At 41.0% G+C, this 16,393-nt stretch overlaps 3 protein-coding genes across 3 annotated transcripts; 1 reads left to right on the top strand and 2 right to left on the bottom strand.

Annotated features, from left to right (window-relative positions):
* Positions 1–89: 89 nt before the first annotated feature.
* On the bottom strand, positions 90–5,762 carry seh1l (SEH1-like (S. cerevisiae)). The gene is made up of 9 exons (XM_061288300.1): positions 5,359–5,762; positions 4,966–5,016; positions 4,729–4,875; positions 4,276–4,487; positions 3,487–3,585; positions 2,191–2,331; positions 1,906–2,060; positions 1,533–1,686; positions 90–390 (listed from the first exon to the last, which is right to left on the bottom strand). The coding sequence occupies exons 1-9, from the start codon at positions 5,467–5,469 to the stop codon at positions 219–221; spliced, it is 1,242 nt and encodes a 413-aa protein (XP_061144284.1). The 5' UTR covers positions 5,470–5,762; the 3' UTR covers positions 90–218.
* Positions 5,763–6,502: 740 nt separating this feature from the next.
* On the top strand, positions 6,503–12,469 carry ptpn2a (protein tyrosine phosphatase non-receptor type 2a). Its single transcript, XM_061288302.1, has 9 exons — positions 6,503–6,785; positions 8,505–8,595; positions 8,802–8,902; positions 8,972–9,070; positions 9,350–9,487; positions 9,765–9,974; positions 10,304–10,465; positions 10,666–10,853; positions 11,167–12,469. Exons 1-9 carry the CDS (start codon positions 6,729–6,731, stop codon positions 11,354–11,356), a joined length of 1,236 nt encoding a protein of 411 aa, XP_061144286.1. The 5' UTR covers positions 6,503–6,728; the 3' UTR covers positions 11,357–12,469.
* Positions 12,470–13,862: 1,393 nt separating this feature from the next.
* dync2i2 (dynein 2 intermediate chain 2) lies at positions 13,863–16,372 on the bottom strand. The gene is made up of 8 exons (XM_061288303.1): positions 16,166–16,372; positions 15,633–15,893; positions 15,434–15,543; positions 15,121–15,278; positions 14,934–15,043; positions 14,560–14,724; positions 14,106–14,338; positions 13,863–14,002 (listed from the first exon to the last, which is right to left on the bottom strand). Exons 1-8 carry the CDS (start codon positions 16,241–16,243, stop codon positions 13,996–13,998), a joined length of 1,122 nt encoding a protein of 373 aa, XP_061144287.1. The 5' UTR covers positions 16,244–16,372; the 3' UTR covers positions 13,863–13,995.
* Positions 16,373–16,393: the final 21 nt, after the last annotated feature.

Below are 16,393 nucleotides of genomic sequence, written 5' to 3' on the forward strand. Positions count from 1 at the left end.
GGCACGTAGTGGAGCCTACAGGAATGAAATAAATCTGAAATTAATATCTTCTTGAGAAACACAATGCTACCAGAATAGAATGCATTCAGTTGCATGGTGAATGAAAGAGTATTTATTTTCATGTTTACATGCAGTGAAAAACATAAAGGACAAAAAATACATATAGAGGCAATCATATTGTTAATTAATTATAGCCAATTCACTGTTGATATGCAGCATTATTGTCCGTCAGACTCCGGTAAGGACACCAGTGATCTTGAGGAAAGTCTGCGTGAAACTGACTGTTGCTGATTGTGCTCAGATTCACAGTGTTCTATGAGTGAGGGGGGAGGCAGCAGGTGACCATGTCTGGTTCCGGCTATGGGAGGATCCAGAGGGGGAAAGAAATACCTGAAGTCACAACAAATGAGAGAGGACAAAGACAAGAATGGGAGATGGACAAAGAGAAGTAAGTAGAAAGTGACATTAAAAGAAAAGGAAATCACATACTGGGACAGAAGGATGACTGAAGTTATGGTAGAGATACACATTATTTCTTGTCATTTTGGACCAGAATAACAACAAACTCAAGCCTTCATAGAGACAAAATATCCATGCATAATGACACAAATAGCAAAGCGGAACTTTATCATCATAGACTAGCAGGTCTAGTAGACTAGACAGGAAAGCCCTTATACATCCAGCATGCAACAGTCTGTATGGTTTGTAAACACACCATTAGAAAATGAAGGGGGCCGTGTTCATATTACAAAAGTGGTTGCAAAACTAAAGCACTTTGTTAGACATTAAATGTTAGACATTAAAAAAAAAAAGAAAATTATGAAACTGCAAACATACACGATAAGGACAAAGAGTGTGTTGGATCAGATACTTAAATATGTTCTGTGTTCCAAATACTACACCATGAGACTATAGATCTGAGATGAACATTCATTATGACATTATTTACATTTTAAAACAAATATCCAAAATAAACATGCATTACTTTATTTTCTACTGCTACTACAGAAAGGCAAGATGTCAGTAGAGTTTGCTTAAGGATACAATTCAAATGTAGCTCAGGGATGTGTATTTTAATTCCCAATCTGGATTTTGAAAGATTGCGACAACAGCTGATCAAACGTATCATTTGAATGTTCCCCTGTGACACACTACTTCAGACTAGAAAATGTTTCTTTGTATTTGAAATAATAGCCACATCTTATATGAACATGTTTATTCGGTTTACATTGCATGGTGGTTAGCCCTGGTACACTGCAAAATCAAAGCATGGGATTATTAACAAGCATCAGTACAAAACAAAAATATTTTTCCCCCCCCAAAAAAGATGTAGATGGTTGCACAAATTGAATGCCAACAACCTGTATGCCGGAAAGCCGCATGCCAAGCTCTTTGCATGAGTGCAGTTTGGCTCGGGGAGTTTGCCAGTGAAGCGGTCAGAGTCCCGGGCAGTGCGAGGCATACCGGGTTGTCAGTTCGGGCCGGCTCAGGTTGGGATGGGTGAGTGGTGTCAGGCAAACCACACCACCTACCTTCCTGCGGAAATTCCATTTAGGGCATTCTGGGCGGTCTGAGCAGAGGAGCCCACCACGGTTCTCATGGCTGTGGGCTGACCAGATGAACCAGTCAGTGGGCTGCCGTCTCCCTTCAAGATGCCCGTGCACTTCCAGTTGTCCATGTAGTTGGCTGTGAAAGGACATCAAGTTAATTAACACTGGTAACACAGAGTCCAGTCAACACATTTTCCAAAGCAAAATGTTTTAAAGTTGTCAACATGGCGGTAGGTATTTCATTTGATCGTAAAATAATAATTTGATATCATAAAAATGTTAAAACCAATGAGGGTTGTGGTGAAGTGTAGCCAGCATTGAAAAGGCAGGAGGGCCACTCTCAGCGGGCACGAACCTTTCCATAGACGCACACAGCCATCATCTCCAGAGGAGGCCAGCAAGGTGCTGGTGATGTTCCAGCTCACACGCCACACTTGCGAGTTGTGGTTGTCAAACTGGGCGACAATCTGCACCTCAAACTTGGTGGATCCTGTAGAGGTGCTTTCCTTCCTGAACGAATTTGAAGCACAACATGCAAGTACTTGGTGTAATGTTGCAATCCATATCTGTGACTTGCATATTAAAACATCATTTAAAAAGAAATAAAAAATAAATCAAAAGAAAACACTGAATTAGTCACCTTAGAGGGACAAGCTTAAAGATCCGGACATCTTTTGTTGCAATAGCGAGGACGTGGAAAGATCGTCCCAGATTTGGAGCAAATGCAATGTCATGGACTGCATCCGTGATGGTCATCAGAGACTCCGCTTTGGCATATTTCCTTTCCCACAATGGCAGGTACAAAACGTAACGTCAATTAAGTTAGCACTTAGTAAGTGTTGTTTACACTGGAAAACATGTGACACATAACACTGGTAGAAACTAGAGATGCACCGATCCGATATCTGGATCGGATATCGGTCCCGATATCAACAAAATAGATGGATCGGGTATCGGAAAATACAGCCGATCTGTGAGCCGATACTTTCCTTAATCTATTGGGACGCGGGCTACGTCATACGTCAGCAGCACGTGTGCCGCATGCCACGAGAGTTTTCTAAACAAACGCAAACATGGAGCGAACGTTCGCTTCTCTTCCCCGGGTTGCTAAGCGGACGTCAAACCATGCGCGTTCGCTTCTCTTCGGGTTGCTAATGGGACGTCAAAGGCTGCGCGTTCGCTTCTCTCCCGAATGGGGGGGGCTAATCGGATGTCAAACGCTGCGTGTTCGCTTCTCTTCCGGGGGGGTGTTAATGGGACGTCAAACGCTTTGTGTGGCGGGCTCCATCTAGTGTGGAAACTGAGAAGCTGAGCTCAAGCTTCTTGTGCGGGCCATATTCAATTATGTTTTCAGAATTTGCTGCGGGCCAATAAAAACTGGACCGTTAGTTTGGACACCCCTAATTTAGAGCAAAGAACTGTGTAGTCTGCCTGATGCCATTGCCTTTGGTCTTTTCTGTTCCACATGTAGAGTTATGTAGCTTGTTAAGTTTGAACTGGACTGCCCCTACACCTGTCTATGGACCCCGTGGAGGCTATTTTGTGTGTTTTGGGGTGTTCTCTTGTATTGAGGGGTGCTGGTTGGCCGCTGTTACTTTTTTTCCTTTGTCTTTTAGCTTTGTTTTGCTTTGATGGCTTTTATCTTGAGCACTTTCTGCCTTTCTTTGTGGCACCGTTGTGTGGCAGCCTTATGAGAGCCTATTGAGTTGCGCTCATGCCATCTGTGTGTCTTTTGTATACCCACTCTGTGGTATGAATACGGCTGGGGCCTGAATTTCCCCACCCCTGGGGATCAATAAATATACAATCAATCAATCAATCAATCAAGTCAACCATAATATCGGATCGGTATCGGGTATCGACCGATACGCAAAGCCACGGCATCGGTATCGGAACTGAAAAAGTCGGATCGGTGCATCTCTAGTAGAAACCTTACCTTGTGTTTTCATTGTATTCATAGATCTGAACTTTGCCACCATATGTCACGTTGCTGTCGTCGCTTCCCACGGCAAACATTGGCGGGTGAGCCCTAGAGCTGGTTTGGAAAAATATGCAGACGACTCAACTTGATGTAGTGCAATTGAGTCACATTTCAAAAGGCCCAAATTCAGTTCAACTTGGCGTAAACACATAACCTGGCATGTGCATTACTTTCCCACAATATTAATCGGAGATACTGGTTCATTTCATTTGATCTCACTTTATGAATGAGTAGTGAAGTTAAAAAACAACAACACATGACTGTTGACTGGAAATTGTCATGTCCCTTTTACTGCTATAAACGTGATAAAAATGGAACATCGCAAGAACAAACCATGTAAACAATCTTAATTTTGTATCAATTAATCGGAAAGGAAAATGGCTTCAAAATAAAACCTCCTGTGGTTTGAATTGAACACTCAAGTCTTAAAGCCAAACGGCAAAGCCAACGGTCTGAAGGAATGACTCATAATGTCAAGGTCTTAAAATTCAACCTTAACATTTCCACTGAGTCGCATTTCCCAATAACCTGACTCACACTCAGATTGGAATCAGGCACACACAACCCAGATAAGGCCGTCCTGAAAATTTTGGAAGTGTATAAAACAATCTATGCAGACCTTGTAGGGTGAGCTTTTAAGTTCACTAACCGAGACTCTGGCATCAACCGTACACTGTCAGATATGGGAGATTTTAATTACTGGTACACAATGCTTTTAAACCTTGAATCAAACATCACTCTGACCTGGAGGGGTTCCAAGAAATGCAGCTGCAGCTGAGCTTGCAAGAGATTTCATGCTGCAGGGACCACTGACTGAGGTTCATGACATCTGGAGCCTCATAGATCCTCACCACTCCATCCGCAGAACATGTGGTCAGCATAAGGCCCATGTGTTTGGGAGCAAATTTCACATCAGTCACTGATGTTCGACTGTCCACAAGTGTGGTTCTTTTTATCTGCAAGAAAATAACAGGAGATCAGCACAAGATGATCATGTGTCAAAGATAAGGGTGTAAAGATTATCTCACTGTCTTGATACTTAGGGTGGTTAAATTAAATTTACTCTTATGATGAATATTGGATCAAATGCTTCTAAAAAGGTCACTCAGTGACTTTTGAAACAAGATAATTTAAATGAGTTTGATCAGAAAAGAGTGTTTAATTTAAATGAGTTAATTTTTCTGGAATTGTACCGACCCAGTGGCTCTGCACTCTCTGTTTGTCATTTGACTCTCCTACAATCTCCTCCCAAACAGCAGCTGTCCTGTCAAAGGAGCATGACGCGAGAACTTGTCCAAATTCTGGATGAGCCCAGGTCACTCTCCACACTGATCCACTATGAGTCTGCAAGCAGAAATAAATTAGCTAGTCAAGCTTAGCTTTCCTGTAAATATCTGTAGAAATGCTGTCACCAAAGTTGTAGCGGGCTCATACCTTCCAGCTGGCAGTGCAGTGCCACTCTCCATTCTCACTTTTATCCCAAACCTGAAATTAAATCAAATATGATTTTTCCTTATGTCACAGTCTCTGAGTCCAGGGCATCAATATCAAACACGACTATATTTTGAAATACATTCAAATCTTTACAGGCGATCGGGGGAATCCTCTGTTTCGGTGTGTGCAGCATGACCTAGCTTGTATGCTACATGAGACAAATTCATATTTCCGACGAAAGTACACATTACTAAAACAAAAAACTCGGAGGTAATAAATGCATTACTCACGTCCTTTAACGAGTTAGCAAATGCAACAAAGTCCGCGCAATGTTTGCAGAACGTGGGTAGGCTAGTCAGTTGAGGCTACTTAGGCTAACACGAGTTAACTTACTTTTACACTTTGGTCACTGGAACAAGTCGCCATTCTCCGGCCATGAAAATCATACGATACATCATGAATTAGATCTTTATGATCTGCTGCTATGCTACGTGCAACAAACATGTTTACTAGTACAGGTCACAAGTAACACACACACACTCCTCAGGCTAACATGCTTGTTATGACGTGAGTACGGTGTGTGTTGGCGGGCACCTCACAATGACCATGTGATGACTCATAATGACCACAGGGAGGCGCATTTACCCAATTTGTTTACCCGTCTCATCAGGGGTGTAAGAAAAAAAACATTATAAAATGCGCCTCTGTTTTTACGTAGCTTTATAATGTAGCCATAATATCAAGGTACATAGAAAATATGAACAGTGACGGCATTTCGCTCGGTCTATCATCATAGGCTTCTTCGTTTTCTTTTTCTTCTTCTACTTCTTCTTCCTCTCCTCTACATCGGCTATTTGTAAACTGAGTGCATCATTGCCATCTATTGGCCTACAGTGGTTACTGCTGGGGCAAAATTGTGACTTAAAATAGGCCTACACATTTTGTAATCAGGCAAATAAAATTGTAATCAAGAGCTTACATTTTATTGTTCTTTTATTGAATACATCTTTTATCCCTCTCCTCTTATTTAATATTGTCCTCAAAAGCCCAAATAGATCTGTAATGTAATTAAATTGGGCTGCACATTGACTTTTGTTCCCAGGTTATTCCTTATTATCAAGATAGCTTCCCTAAAATGTACAATTGATCACTTCATTACAATTATACCAGACAATCGGACCTTGCAATGGTTCTTCAGATATTTATTAACTCCATGGGCTTTCTAGTTTACCAAGTATGGGGGAAAAAAACAAATACATAATTCAAAGTGCAGATGGCTGAACACATCATATTCCACCCCTGCTTCATCAATCATTAGCTTGCAAGGTATGCTAGAACACAAAACTTAAAATGTGCTGCATTATAATTGTCAATGTTTTTTTCAGTTACATTTTACTGTCATTTGTTTATTTATTTAAAAAAAATAGCTACATTTAAAACTATTCCAACGCCATGCAAAAACAATGTGGTTTCCAAGAGCGATATGCAAAAAGCTTAGACTCGCGGGGGCGGAGGAGAGCTGGCAAGCAAACGTCATCTGCGACTGCGTGCAGTTGTAGTGGACCAGTCACAGGCGGACGGACAGACAGACAGCCAGACAGACAAACAGACAGACTCCCCGCAGGGATCCCCACGGTCTCACACGCACACGCTTACACACGACTGTGAACTGTTCCGATGGCTTCCAGAGAGGACTAACTTGGTGAAGGCTGCCGCAAACATTTAGTCATCCAGAAAGTCTCCGGGGCGCTCTCCACATTACAATGGAGCAAGAATTTGAAGACATTAATTTTTCCGGGGGATGGCAAAACATTTACAACGTAAGTTTGTCGGTATTTACTGGGCCTTTAGTGTTTTGATGACGCGCGTTTGCTAATTAAACGACTAGTGAGCTAATAGTATAGCTAAGACAGTTCTTAGCTTTTCTTTTTTTTAACTTAAACCTGCGATCGAGTCGTCTAATTGTAGTCACGTGGCTATTTATTCTATTTTTGTGAATGAGATTTTTTTAACCCACCCACTTTTCTCGAAAGACTAAGGAGAACTAGCTTTCTGTGCTAGTAGACCACGACTTCCGTAGCAATAAAACGTGCAAATGCAGTGTTCCAAGTTGAGCTCAGTTAGCTAATGCCATTTGACCGCAGCACACGCACTTGCACACCCCGGCGTCAGTTTCTGAGAAGTCGTCATCATCAGGACTTCCAAAGAAGGCACGTGTTGTGCACCGCCATCTCCAAGGGAGCCGTGCGTTCACATTATCACACTTCGGTTCCGGTTTAACCCCGACTCTGACCATGTCAGATAAAACCTACTTATAGGTTTTCAAATGCGACGCTCACGCAACCAACACAACAAAAGCGGCATTGACAATAAAAACAAACCGCTTCAGTTCAATCGTAGAAAACAGCTCGTGAAGTTGTTGTTACACGTTAGTACATGTGCAATGAGATCTTTTCAAGAGGTGTTTACGAATAATAATCTTAATAGTAAATAGTTATGGTTAGAGGTTTTGGCACTCGTTTGTATTTTTGTTTCACTTTGAATCGTGTTGCAATTTATGCTGTTTCAGCAATTTAGATTTTAAACAAAACAAGCACACCCACACCTTTTAATTAACATGAGCTGCTCAATACCAAAAGATAATCATTGCAGAGGGTATTTTATTTATGATTGACTTCAGTTACTTGCATACGAATATATAGTACTCTGGAGTGCTTCCGGAAATGTGTAGTTCAAAATTTATCAGGGTTAAAATCTGTGAAATTTGGTGTGATTCCTCATGCAATTTCTATGGGTCGTTAACTTTACTTCAGACTCTGGAACTTAACTTTCCCAAGTCACCCGTTGACTCACCGCAACATCTTAGCGTTGCCTCTGGCTGTCATGGTAATTAAAGTATACTGACCTTTAGGCCTGTTTGCGTGTGATAGGACCACCAATGGAAATAGGCTGTATTAAGTGGGATTTACAAAGAGGGTGTTGAGTGTGCTGTAATGCTTGATGCTTGGGGTGTTATGACGAAAGCACAGCAGACGTGTGAGACACCTGGGAAAAAAATGCCAACTAAAATTTAAGTGTTAGCTGTTTTGTTGCTGTTAAAAATGTTCCGTATGGAGTAAAAATATTGTTGAATATTTCCTAACAACATATTATTTTAAAATGTAGGTCATTTGTATCCCAGAAGCTCAAACGTGCATATCTTATGAAGTGGCATTCTTGGTGTAATTACTGTCTCACTTAAAGAAAACAACTATTACAATTATAAACAAAAGAACTATTATAAACAAAAGTCACAGTGTTTTGCTGAAGCATGTGAACACAGCAAATAAAATATATCTTTAATTAAACTGCACGTATTGCAAAAGACCAGTCAAGGAGGAAAGCGTGCCAACTAAAACAAATGCAACATGCACGTACATTGCATTACTGGCAGAGTTCAACCTTGCTTCTCATCCTGACTAAAACAGCTATGTCATCTTGATGAACAAGACTGGTTTTTAATGAACTAAAATTCTTTATGTTATTCTCTGCTTTGACAGGAAATCCGTAACCAAGCCAGTGAATATCCCTACAATGTGGCAAAACTTCCTGTGAATCGCAATTTGAATCGCTACAGGGATGTTAGTCCATGTAAGTCTCATATGTCACTTGTATGTTGAGAGGGGGATAATGTGTATCAATTTGGAAAGGTAATATTGTGTTGAGGTAACAAGAGAAAGTAAACAACATTCAGTTCTGTAGCATTCAGAACATACAAAAATAATGACAAGAAGTTGATGTGGTCAGTAATGTCTTTGTAACTTCGGTAGTTGTGATTCTGTCTCTCCTGATTTTAGACGATCACAGCCGGGTAAAACTTGCAAGCTCTGAAAATGACTACATCAATGCAAGTTTAGTCGCTGTGGACGAAGCCCGTCGAGCTTATATTCTTTCTCAGGTGAGGCGTGTTACCAGTAAAAAATGTTTTTGCGCTTGCCGCGTCTAATTTTTTTATTGACATTTACAGGGGCCTTTAAGAAACACTTGTGGTCACTTCTGGCTGATGATTTGGGAGCAGTGTTCCAAAGCTGTTATCATGCTGAACAGAATCATCGAAAAGGGATCTGTAAGTAGATTTCAGCTCATCTCCCCAGCAGTCGTCATTGTTTTTTCGTGAGGCATTGATATGGATTTATAGATATTACAAAATAAAGCGCCACATTTTTCAGTCTGAACGGTTTAAAATCGGATTGATCGTGATAGTCATCAAATAAATATTGAATTATCAGCAGGTTGGCATATTTAGTTGCTTTTATGATTGTGTTTTTGCCTGGCTGAAGTGCTGATCTTAAGCTACATTGTTTTACGAAGAAGGCAGGCTTTAATTCCTTTTTCATTTTTACAGGAAAAGTGTGCACAATACTGGCCGACTACAGAGGAACTCCAAATGTCTTTCACTGACACGGGTTTTGTTGTCAGGCTGATTTCAGAGGAGGACCATTCCTATTTCACAATCCGAGTGCTAAAATTACAAAACACAAAGGTAAGCTCTAGTCTTGGCAAAGGAAAACTTACGGGGCATGTTTGGATATGACATTTTGTGTGACAAATTGTTATGTCAGCTGCAACTTCTATTGTTTTATGTTCCCATGAGCTGTGCTGTCAAACCCTGCAGCAAAATTGAAATGAAATGCTTTCGTGAGAACTGCAGTTGTATCCTTCTTGTAATTCTTCTCCAGTGACAAATCATCCTGTTTATGCAGAACTCTATTCACACAGTCCTCAGGTCACGGTTAAACACCACTCATTGTTTGTTACAGACAGAGGAGTGGAGATCCATTTATCACTTTCACTACACCGCATGGCCGGATTTTGGTGTTCCAGAATCGCCTGCCTCCTTCCTCAACTTCCTTTTCAAAGTTCGGGAGTCTGGTTCACTGGGAACAGAGCACGGGCCCTCAGTTGTGCACTGCAGTGCTGGGATTGGGCGATCCGGGACCTTTGCCTTGGTGGACACCTGCCTGGTCTTGGTGAGTACAGAGATTGTCCCAAAATGTGGATAGTACGTGTTGCGAAGGGCTAACAAAGCGTCACAAATTCACCCCCCAAAAATCGCTATCATTTTATATTAATAACCAGGTACAGATGAGAACATAAAATCCTTGTCGATCTTGCCCCATTATGCATACACAGATGCACATAAATACAAATAAAAAAAATCCCAAATTCAATAGCTGACTCCCTATTATCATTAAAATGCCAGACAAGACTGCCATCTTAGTCAAAATATTTGAATATTTGGATTTGACTAAAGGGGGAAGGCAACTGTGTGAACCTTTATATCAAATGTGTTTTACAGATGGATCGGAGGAATAATCCGTCCTCTGTGGACATACAGAAGGTCCTTCTGGACATGAGGGAATACCGCATGGGCCTGATCCAGACTGCTGACCAACTGCGCTTTTCCTACATGGCCGTCATCGAGGGAGCCAAACTCCTTGGGACCAATGGTTCAGCACAGGTAGCTCTTTGCCCGGATGTGATAGAGAGAATTATTAGTTCAATACAGTTGGTATTAGTTGGTAAAGTGATTTTTGATTCTCTCTGCAGCATATTTCAATTGGGCCCACAACCTTTTGCTACTCTGCCAAATGAATAAACACCTTTCCATATGATATTGTATGTAGTTCTCCATGTGATCTGAATTATTCTTTGTATCAGGTCCAATCGGAACTGATTTCCAGAGTTGACCTGGAGACAGACATGGCTCCACCTAACCCTCCACCTCGACCTCACTTAAACAACAGCAGACCTTGCCTGGAGTCCCAGCTCCCCTCAAAAGACAGCATGCCCCTGCTTGTGGAGAAGCCTCAGTACCAAGGCGACAGCGAGGCAGACATCGCTGGACTGTAAGAAAAAAAAAAATATTTTTTTATCTATCTGTCAAAGAAAACTCACTCAGTTGAAATGTAATAAAGATAAAGAAAAGATGGCCTCATAGATTATTAATCCAATAAGGAACGTTAAGTAACATACAGTGGAGGAAATAAGTATTTGATCCCTCACTAAGTTTGTAAATTTGCCCTCTGACAAAGAAGTGAACAGTCTATAATTTTAAAGGTAGGTTCTTTTTAACAATGAGACACGGGATATGGAAAAGAAAAACTCGCGACATAAACATTGAGTGTTTTTGATGACTCATTGCTTCCCTTTCTCTTGCAGTGTGAAGAGGCGACACCGTGAAGAGAGGATTGCCAGCACCACACAGAAGGTCCAGCAAATGAAACAGAGACTGAGCGACTCGGAGAGAAAAAAAGAAAAGTGGCAGTATTGGAGACCCATTGTGCTTAATGTCGGCGCTGGTGCCGCGTTGGCTTTTGGTCTGCTGGTGTGCTGGATGTACTCCCAGTGAGCATCTCACAGTCACTTTGAACTGACTCTTATTTTGCACCAGTACCTGAGATTAGGTACTTCTCAAAGTAGATTTAGAGGGTATTTATTTCTTAAGGTCACAATGCAGGAGCGCCAGATCAAATGACTGTGTATATTTTTAATAGATCTGAACAAAATTAGTTACATCTCAGGATCTTGGTGCCAGCATGACGATTTCTTTTTCTTATTGTCTCTGAATGTACTGTATCATTTCATGGAAAATTTAGATGAAAGGTGCAGTGCAAATTTTTTTTTTAATTTTATTTACAATGGTCAGATGTTTGTAACCCATACTCGTTCACATCTTTACATTTAGAAATTCATACTTTTCAGGAATTTGATACTCGAGTGTTGGAGTTTCTTCTCACTCCACCATTACGCGTTGAGTTTCATTCATGCATTTAATATGTCTGAAATGCAGCACTTGTTCTTCCATTCACATTCAGCAGGGCATCCCAAAATAGATTAACGATATATTTTTAGACTGGACACTTAGAAAGAGCTGCCTTGCTTTTGTTTCACCTCGGAAAAAAAAGTTATTTTCTTTCGTTTTATAGGTGAATGTTTAGCTTTCATGTCGTTTGGTTGGAACCAACAAATGGTTGGGGTCCTTCACTTCATGGTGCACCTATTGACCCACTGGATGGGCTCGTTTTTGTGTCATTACAGGCTATCCCGCTGTTGCCCTTCAGAGAAACCAAAGCAAACTTGGTCATTTTCTCCACCTTTTTTTTTTGTACCCCTGTTAGGTATAATGTTTAGTCTGTTGGATCTGTGACACAACTGACTCTGATTACATGTTGCACCTTGGTGTTGCATGTAACTAACCGTACTGGTTTGCAATTAACTGGGACCAAGCTTATATTAGGTGGAAGTGCACAGCGGATTCATTTTCCTCCGTGAGCAAATGTAAATGTCTGTGTTTGCTGTTTGAGGATGTGCCTTTGTGTGATTTTAAATGGAACAAATGTGTGCTACCAGGTTTCCTGTAATCTCAAGATTTGAATTTGTGTGAGTTTTTATTTCCCTGGACAAAAAAAAAAAAGAAAATCATGCTCCCAAGGATTTTGTCAATTCTGTCATAGGCATGGTCTGAATTGGTTTGGATGTTTTGACGTTGACTGAGTAGTTCCCCGTCTGGCTTTTATCAATTTTTCATTGAGTACATAATTTTTCTTATATTTATGGCATTCCATTTATTTTTGCTTTTCAGATCCAATGTTTTAAGTTTGGTACTATGTCAAGTTACAATGATTATAAAAAAATGTTTTGAACAAAACAACATGAAATACTTCTTAAATAAAACAATATCCTTTTTTTTTTCTCCCCAAAACTTGGCCTTGCAGCTGTTATTTTCCAAAAGACGCATTACAATTTTCATGACAGCTTTTAACTTTTCTGCTCTACTTTTGCAAGAATATTATTCAGTGCATGAGTTTAATCATTCTTGGCAGATTGGCAGTTTTCTCCCAATGGTTTCCAGGAAGTGATTTACTGACTCACTGACCACCATTGATTCATATGCTGTTGTCTGAAGTACTTACTTTGGTTTTTAAAAATGATTTCCAAATGAACAAATGTTCACATGAATGTACTGGGAAAATGTTTTCAATTGCGTGAATAGAGGGCTGTCATTCCTGCACCACTTTTGCACTTCTGTTGCACCACAACCCGTGGAACATGCATCTACTCAAACAACATTCCTCTGGACAAAAAAAATGGACTCAGCATGATTCTTATGAGCTCCAGTGACTTCAGGTCCATAGGAGAGACTAGCAGAAGTTTGCTATCCCAAAGACCCAAATAATAGTTCTTTGGGCATATTGGCCAAAAATCCAAACCTGTGATGTCATCCATCCAATCGTGTCATTCGGCTACTTGATTAGCTATCTGCTCCAGAAGATGGTTCTCTGTAGGCATCTGCTCTGTCAAATCAGTGCTGAGTTTCCAGACACCAACTGTCCCATCTGTTTTTCCCACTGCAAGGAGGCCAGGATTTTGACAGTTGAAGGCCAAACAGGTTGCAGCATGACCAACGCCTCCTGATTCGATCGTGGCTGCTGGTCTCAGGGACCGGCGACTCAGATCAAATATTTGCACCTCACCTGGTAGAAGAAGAGTGCATTTGGAGGGCTTGACATAAACTTTGGCAAAGTAAGCTTTTCATTCTAAATTCTTTTTCATTTTTCAGAATGCTGATAATGATTAGACTCACATATGGCAAAGGTTCTGTCAATTAAAAATGCTAGATTATCCTCTGCAAAGACCCTCATTACTATGTACTGAATTTGTGGGAGGTTGTTAGGTAGGTGGTTCCGATTATTGCCTCTTTTTTTTCTTAAGCACACAAGGTTAAAAAAAAATCATCCTTTAATCTCTTTAGTACTAGTCGTCTTTTTCCTCAATGTTAATCAGTGGCTTTGCAGTCTCCCGTTTAAAAAGTTTTTTTTTATTGACAGTGAGATTTCCAACATTTCTGATACAGTACCTTGTCCGGTGGCTGCAGCAAAAAGCAGCGGCCTGGTTGGAGACCATTGCACTTTAAAAACATAAGTGTCGGACACTCGAAGTGAGCGCAGTGGGTTGGTCTGCAGCAGAGAATGGAGGTGAGCCAGACCATCAGTTCCTGCACTCAAAAACAGGTTCCTAATGAAAACAAACCAGCCACTTGTGAGTCACCGGTTATATTTGGACAGGATTTAGTTAGTTATACAGACTTAAATCTCTACCTATGAAAAGGTGAACAGTGTATGGAGTGGACAGGGCCGCTAGCAGGCCTAAAGGAGAAGACTGTTGGAGTTCTTAGTGGCACACTGAGACATTCAGATGGGACTGCTGCTGGTGTCTGGGAGGAGAGGGAGCATCTAAGCAGAAGGCCACCCTCGGAGCCTACTAAGAACATGTCTGGGTCCCATGGAGACAGATCCAAAGAGGTGACACCCACAGTGCCAGTGCCTTGACCCTATAAAAACAAAATAAAATGGTCTGTTTACGCAATAGATCATTCAAATAACCTCTCCTGACCCATTAAAGACAACATTTGAATTGAAAAAGGAGATATTATTAAGTAATATCTGTGGGGCAAATGAAGAAATATCTTATCTCATCTCTTTGAATAGGAACATTTTGTTGCTTTGAAATAAATTTCAAAGAATTCCTTTGTCTTGGAACACAGAGCCTTACCTTGAAGCTGCTGCTGGAAAGTATTTGCTGTTGCACAAGCGCAAAGGCCGATTTCAGGACACATTTTCCTTGCTCCGTGTTCACTGTCCACAGAAGAATCCTCCCTCCAGAGCATGCACTCAGAACACCAAACTCTCCTTTATTACGAAGGGGCACCCAGGTAACCTAAGTACACATAGCAACATTTAGATGTGCCTTAATATAATCCAACAATTATCACTTCACTGTATTATGTACATGAATAAACTGGTAAACGTGGAAAAATGTAGGACTTTATTGTGGGAAGTTTTTTTTAAATGTACTCTTCCCACCACGCCTGGTTTTGGTTCCTTTATAGTGCCACACAAAAGAAAAAGATCATTGGACTCACTCACCTGACAAACAGGCTCTCTGTGGCTATCTGCAGACATGCCAGTTTGCACCAGTACTGGATCTGTAGACTGACTGGTGTCCCAGACTATCACTTCCCCAGTATACAAACCACCTGCAGCCACGGCAGCACAGACTCAAATACATGTCTGTCAAATAATAATGCAATGAAGCACAGCCCGTGTTATATACCTGCCATGAGAGCCGGGTGCTTGGGGTGACAACACAGAGATGTCACTGTAGTTGGGACATCTATGATCAGATCAGCTTGTTTGGGGTTCAGACCTCCATGATCAATGTTCCACATGCAAATATATGACTTGTCATTGCTCCAATCACCTTCTGCCAACCTGACAATCACACAGGCATATTGCTTTCCTCAATGAGTGACTTATACATTCTTGACAGAAGCTTACTGCTGGAGAGCTTTTCAAAGTTTCTCAGAAAGGTAAAGGACACCAAGCTTTGGAATGATTCTTAGTACGAATCATGGGAAGAAACATACCGTCCATAAGCACAGGCTATTACTCCACCGGTACAACTCCAGGACACAGACGTTATATGAAGACCTCGCTCTAAGGCCTTGGGATGTTGAAGTTGATGAAGGCAAAAAACCTAAAAAAAAAGAAGATAAAAGTGGAATAAACACAAGTTATAATATTGATGTGTCTAATATTTTATGGCCTACAAGTTTTACTACTTACCATCTGATTGTGTTCTTCCCAGTTCACCTGAAAGCCATCAAAAGCATGACTTTTGGAATTTTTGACCAACTCTCGGATGACTTGGCCTTCAACTTGATCTAGGAACTCCTTCAAGCCCGGCAAATGGAGCACAGTGTCGGGGTCCTGGAGGAACTGTGTCGTTACATGATCCTGGAGCTCTGTTTGAGTACTTCCAACAACACTGGAACGAGTCTGTACTCCTGATTCAGCACTGCGGATGGTTCTGGTCTGACAGCCTCTCTGAAACATGCACATAAGTACCCACACATAGCCAGAAGATTAATGGATTTTGATATGGTTAGTGGACTTTCTGTTCAAATTTGCAGACCAATAACATCTAGTAACAAGGTTGACTTAAATGTCGGCATTTCTATGTATATTTATTAGTTTTTTATTTACACTGTAAGTTTGCAATTCTTACTATGACCTCCTTGTCCATGTACTTTGCAAGATAACTGCAGATTGTGCACAAATGATTTCATTACAAATCTAATCCCATCGCTCAAACGTACCGACTCCTGCGACGACTGCTGAGATTTTCTCCAGGATGACTGGATATTTATTGACACTTGGTCTTCGTCCGTAAACATGTTAATATGATTATGGAATGATGAAACGAAGGTAAACAGCTACCTTGACTACTGAATATACTATTCAACATCCGTCAACAAAAGCCGACTTCTTCTTCGCCTCGCAAGCATAAATAGGGTGCATCACTGCCATCTTTTGGTGCATTATGG

Source organism: Syngnathus typhle, linkage group LG10 (genome assembly GCF_033458585.1).
Source record: "Syngnathus typhle isolate RoL2023-S1 ecotype Sweden linkage group LG10, RoL_Styp_1.0, whole genome shotgun sequence".
In the NCBI taxonomy this organism is placed as follows: Eukaryota; Metazoa; Chordata; class Actinopteri; order Syngnathiformes; family Syngnathidae; genus Syngnathus; species Syngnathus typhle.

Bases quoted from the DNA above. Each gene is read 5' to 3' on its own strand.
- dync2i2 (XM_061288303.1), bottom strand. From the start codon at position 16,243: ATGTTTACGGACGAAGACCAAGTGTCAATAAATATCCAGTCATCCTGG. The intron at 15,894-16,165 runs GTACGTTTGAGC...TGCATGTTTCAG, and splicing joins AGCAGTCGTCGCAGGAGTCG to AGAGGCTGTCAGACCAGAAC. The intron at 15,544-15,632 runs GTAAGTAGTAAA...CTTTTTTTTTAG, and splicing joins GGGAAGAACACAATCAGATG to GTTTTTTGCCTTCATCAACT.
- seh1l (XM_061288300.1), bottom strand. From the start codon at position 5,469: ATGTTTGTTGCACGTAGCATAGCAGCAGATCATAAAGATCTAATTCAT. The intron at 2,332-3,486 runs GTAAGGTTTCTA...ATTGTGGGAAAG, and splicing joins GAATACAATGAAAACACAAG to GAAATATGCCAAAGCGGAGT. The intron at 2,061-2,190 runs GTGACTAATTCA...AAATTCGTTCAG, and splicing joins TTTAAGCTTGTCCCTCTAAG to GAAGGAAAGCACCTCTACAG.
- ptpn2a (XM_061288302.1), top strand. From the start codon at position 6,729: ATGGAGCAAGAATTTGAAGACATTAATTTTTCCGGGGGATGGCAAAAC. The intron at 8,903-8,971 runs GTGAGGCGTGTT...TGACATTTACAG, and splicing joins GAGCTTATATTCTTTCTCAG to GGGCCTTTAAGAAACACTTG. The intron at 9,071-9,349 runs GTAAGTAGATTT...TCATTTTTACAG, and splicing joins GAATCATCGAAAAGGGATCT to GAAAAGTGTGCACAATACTG.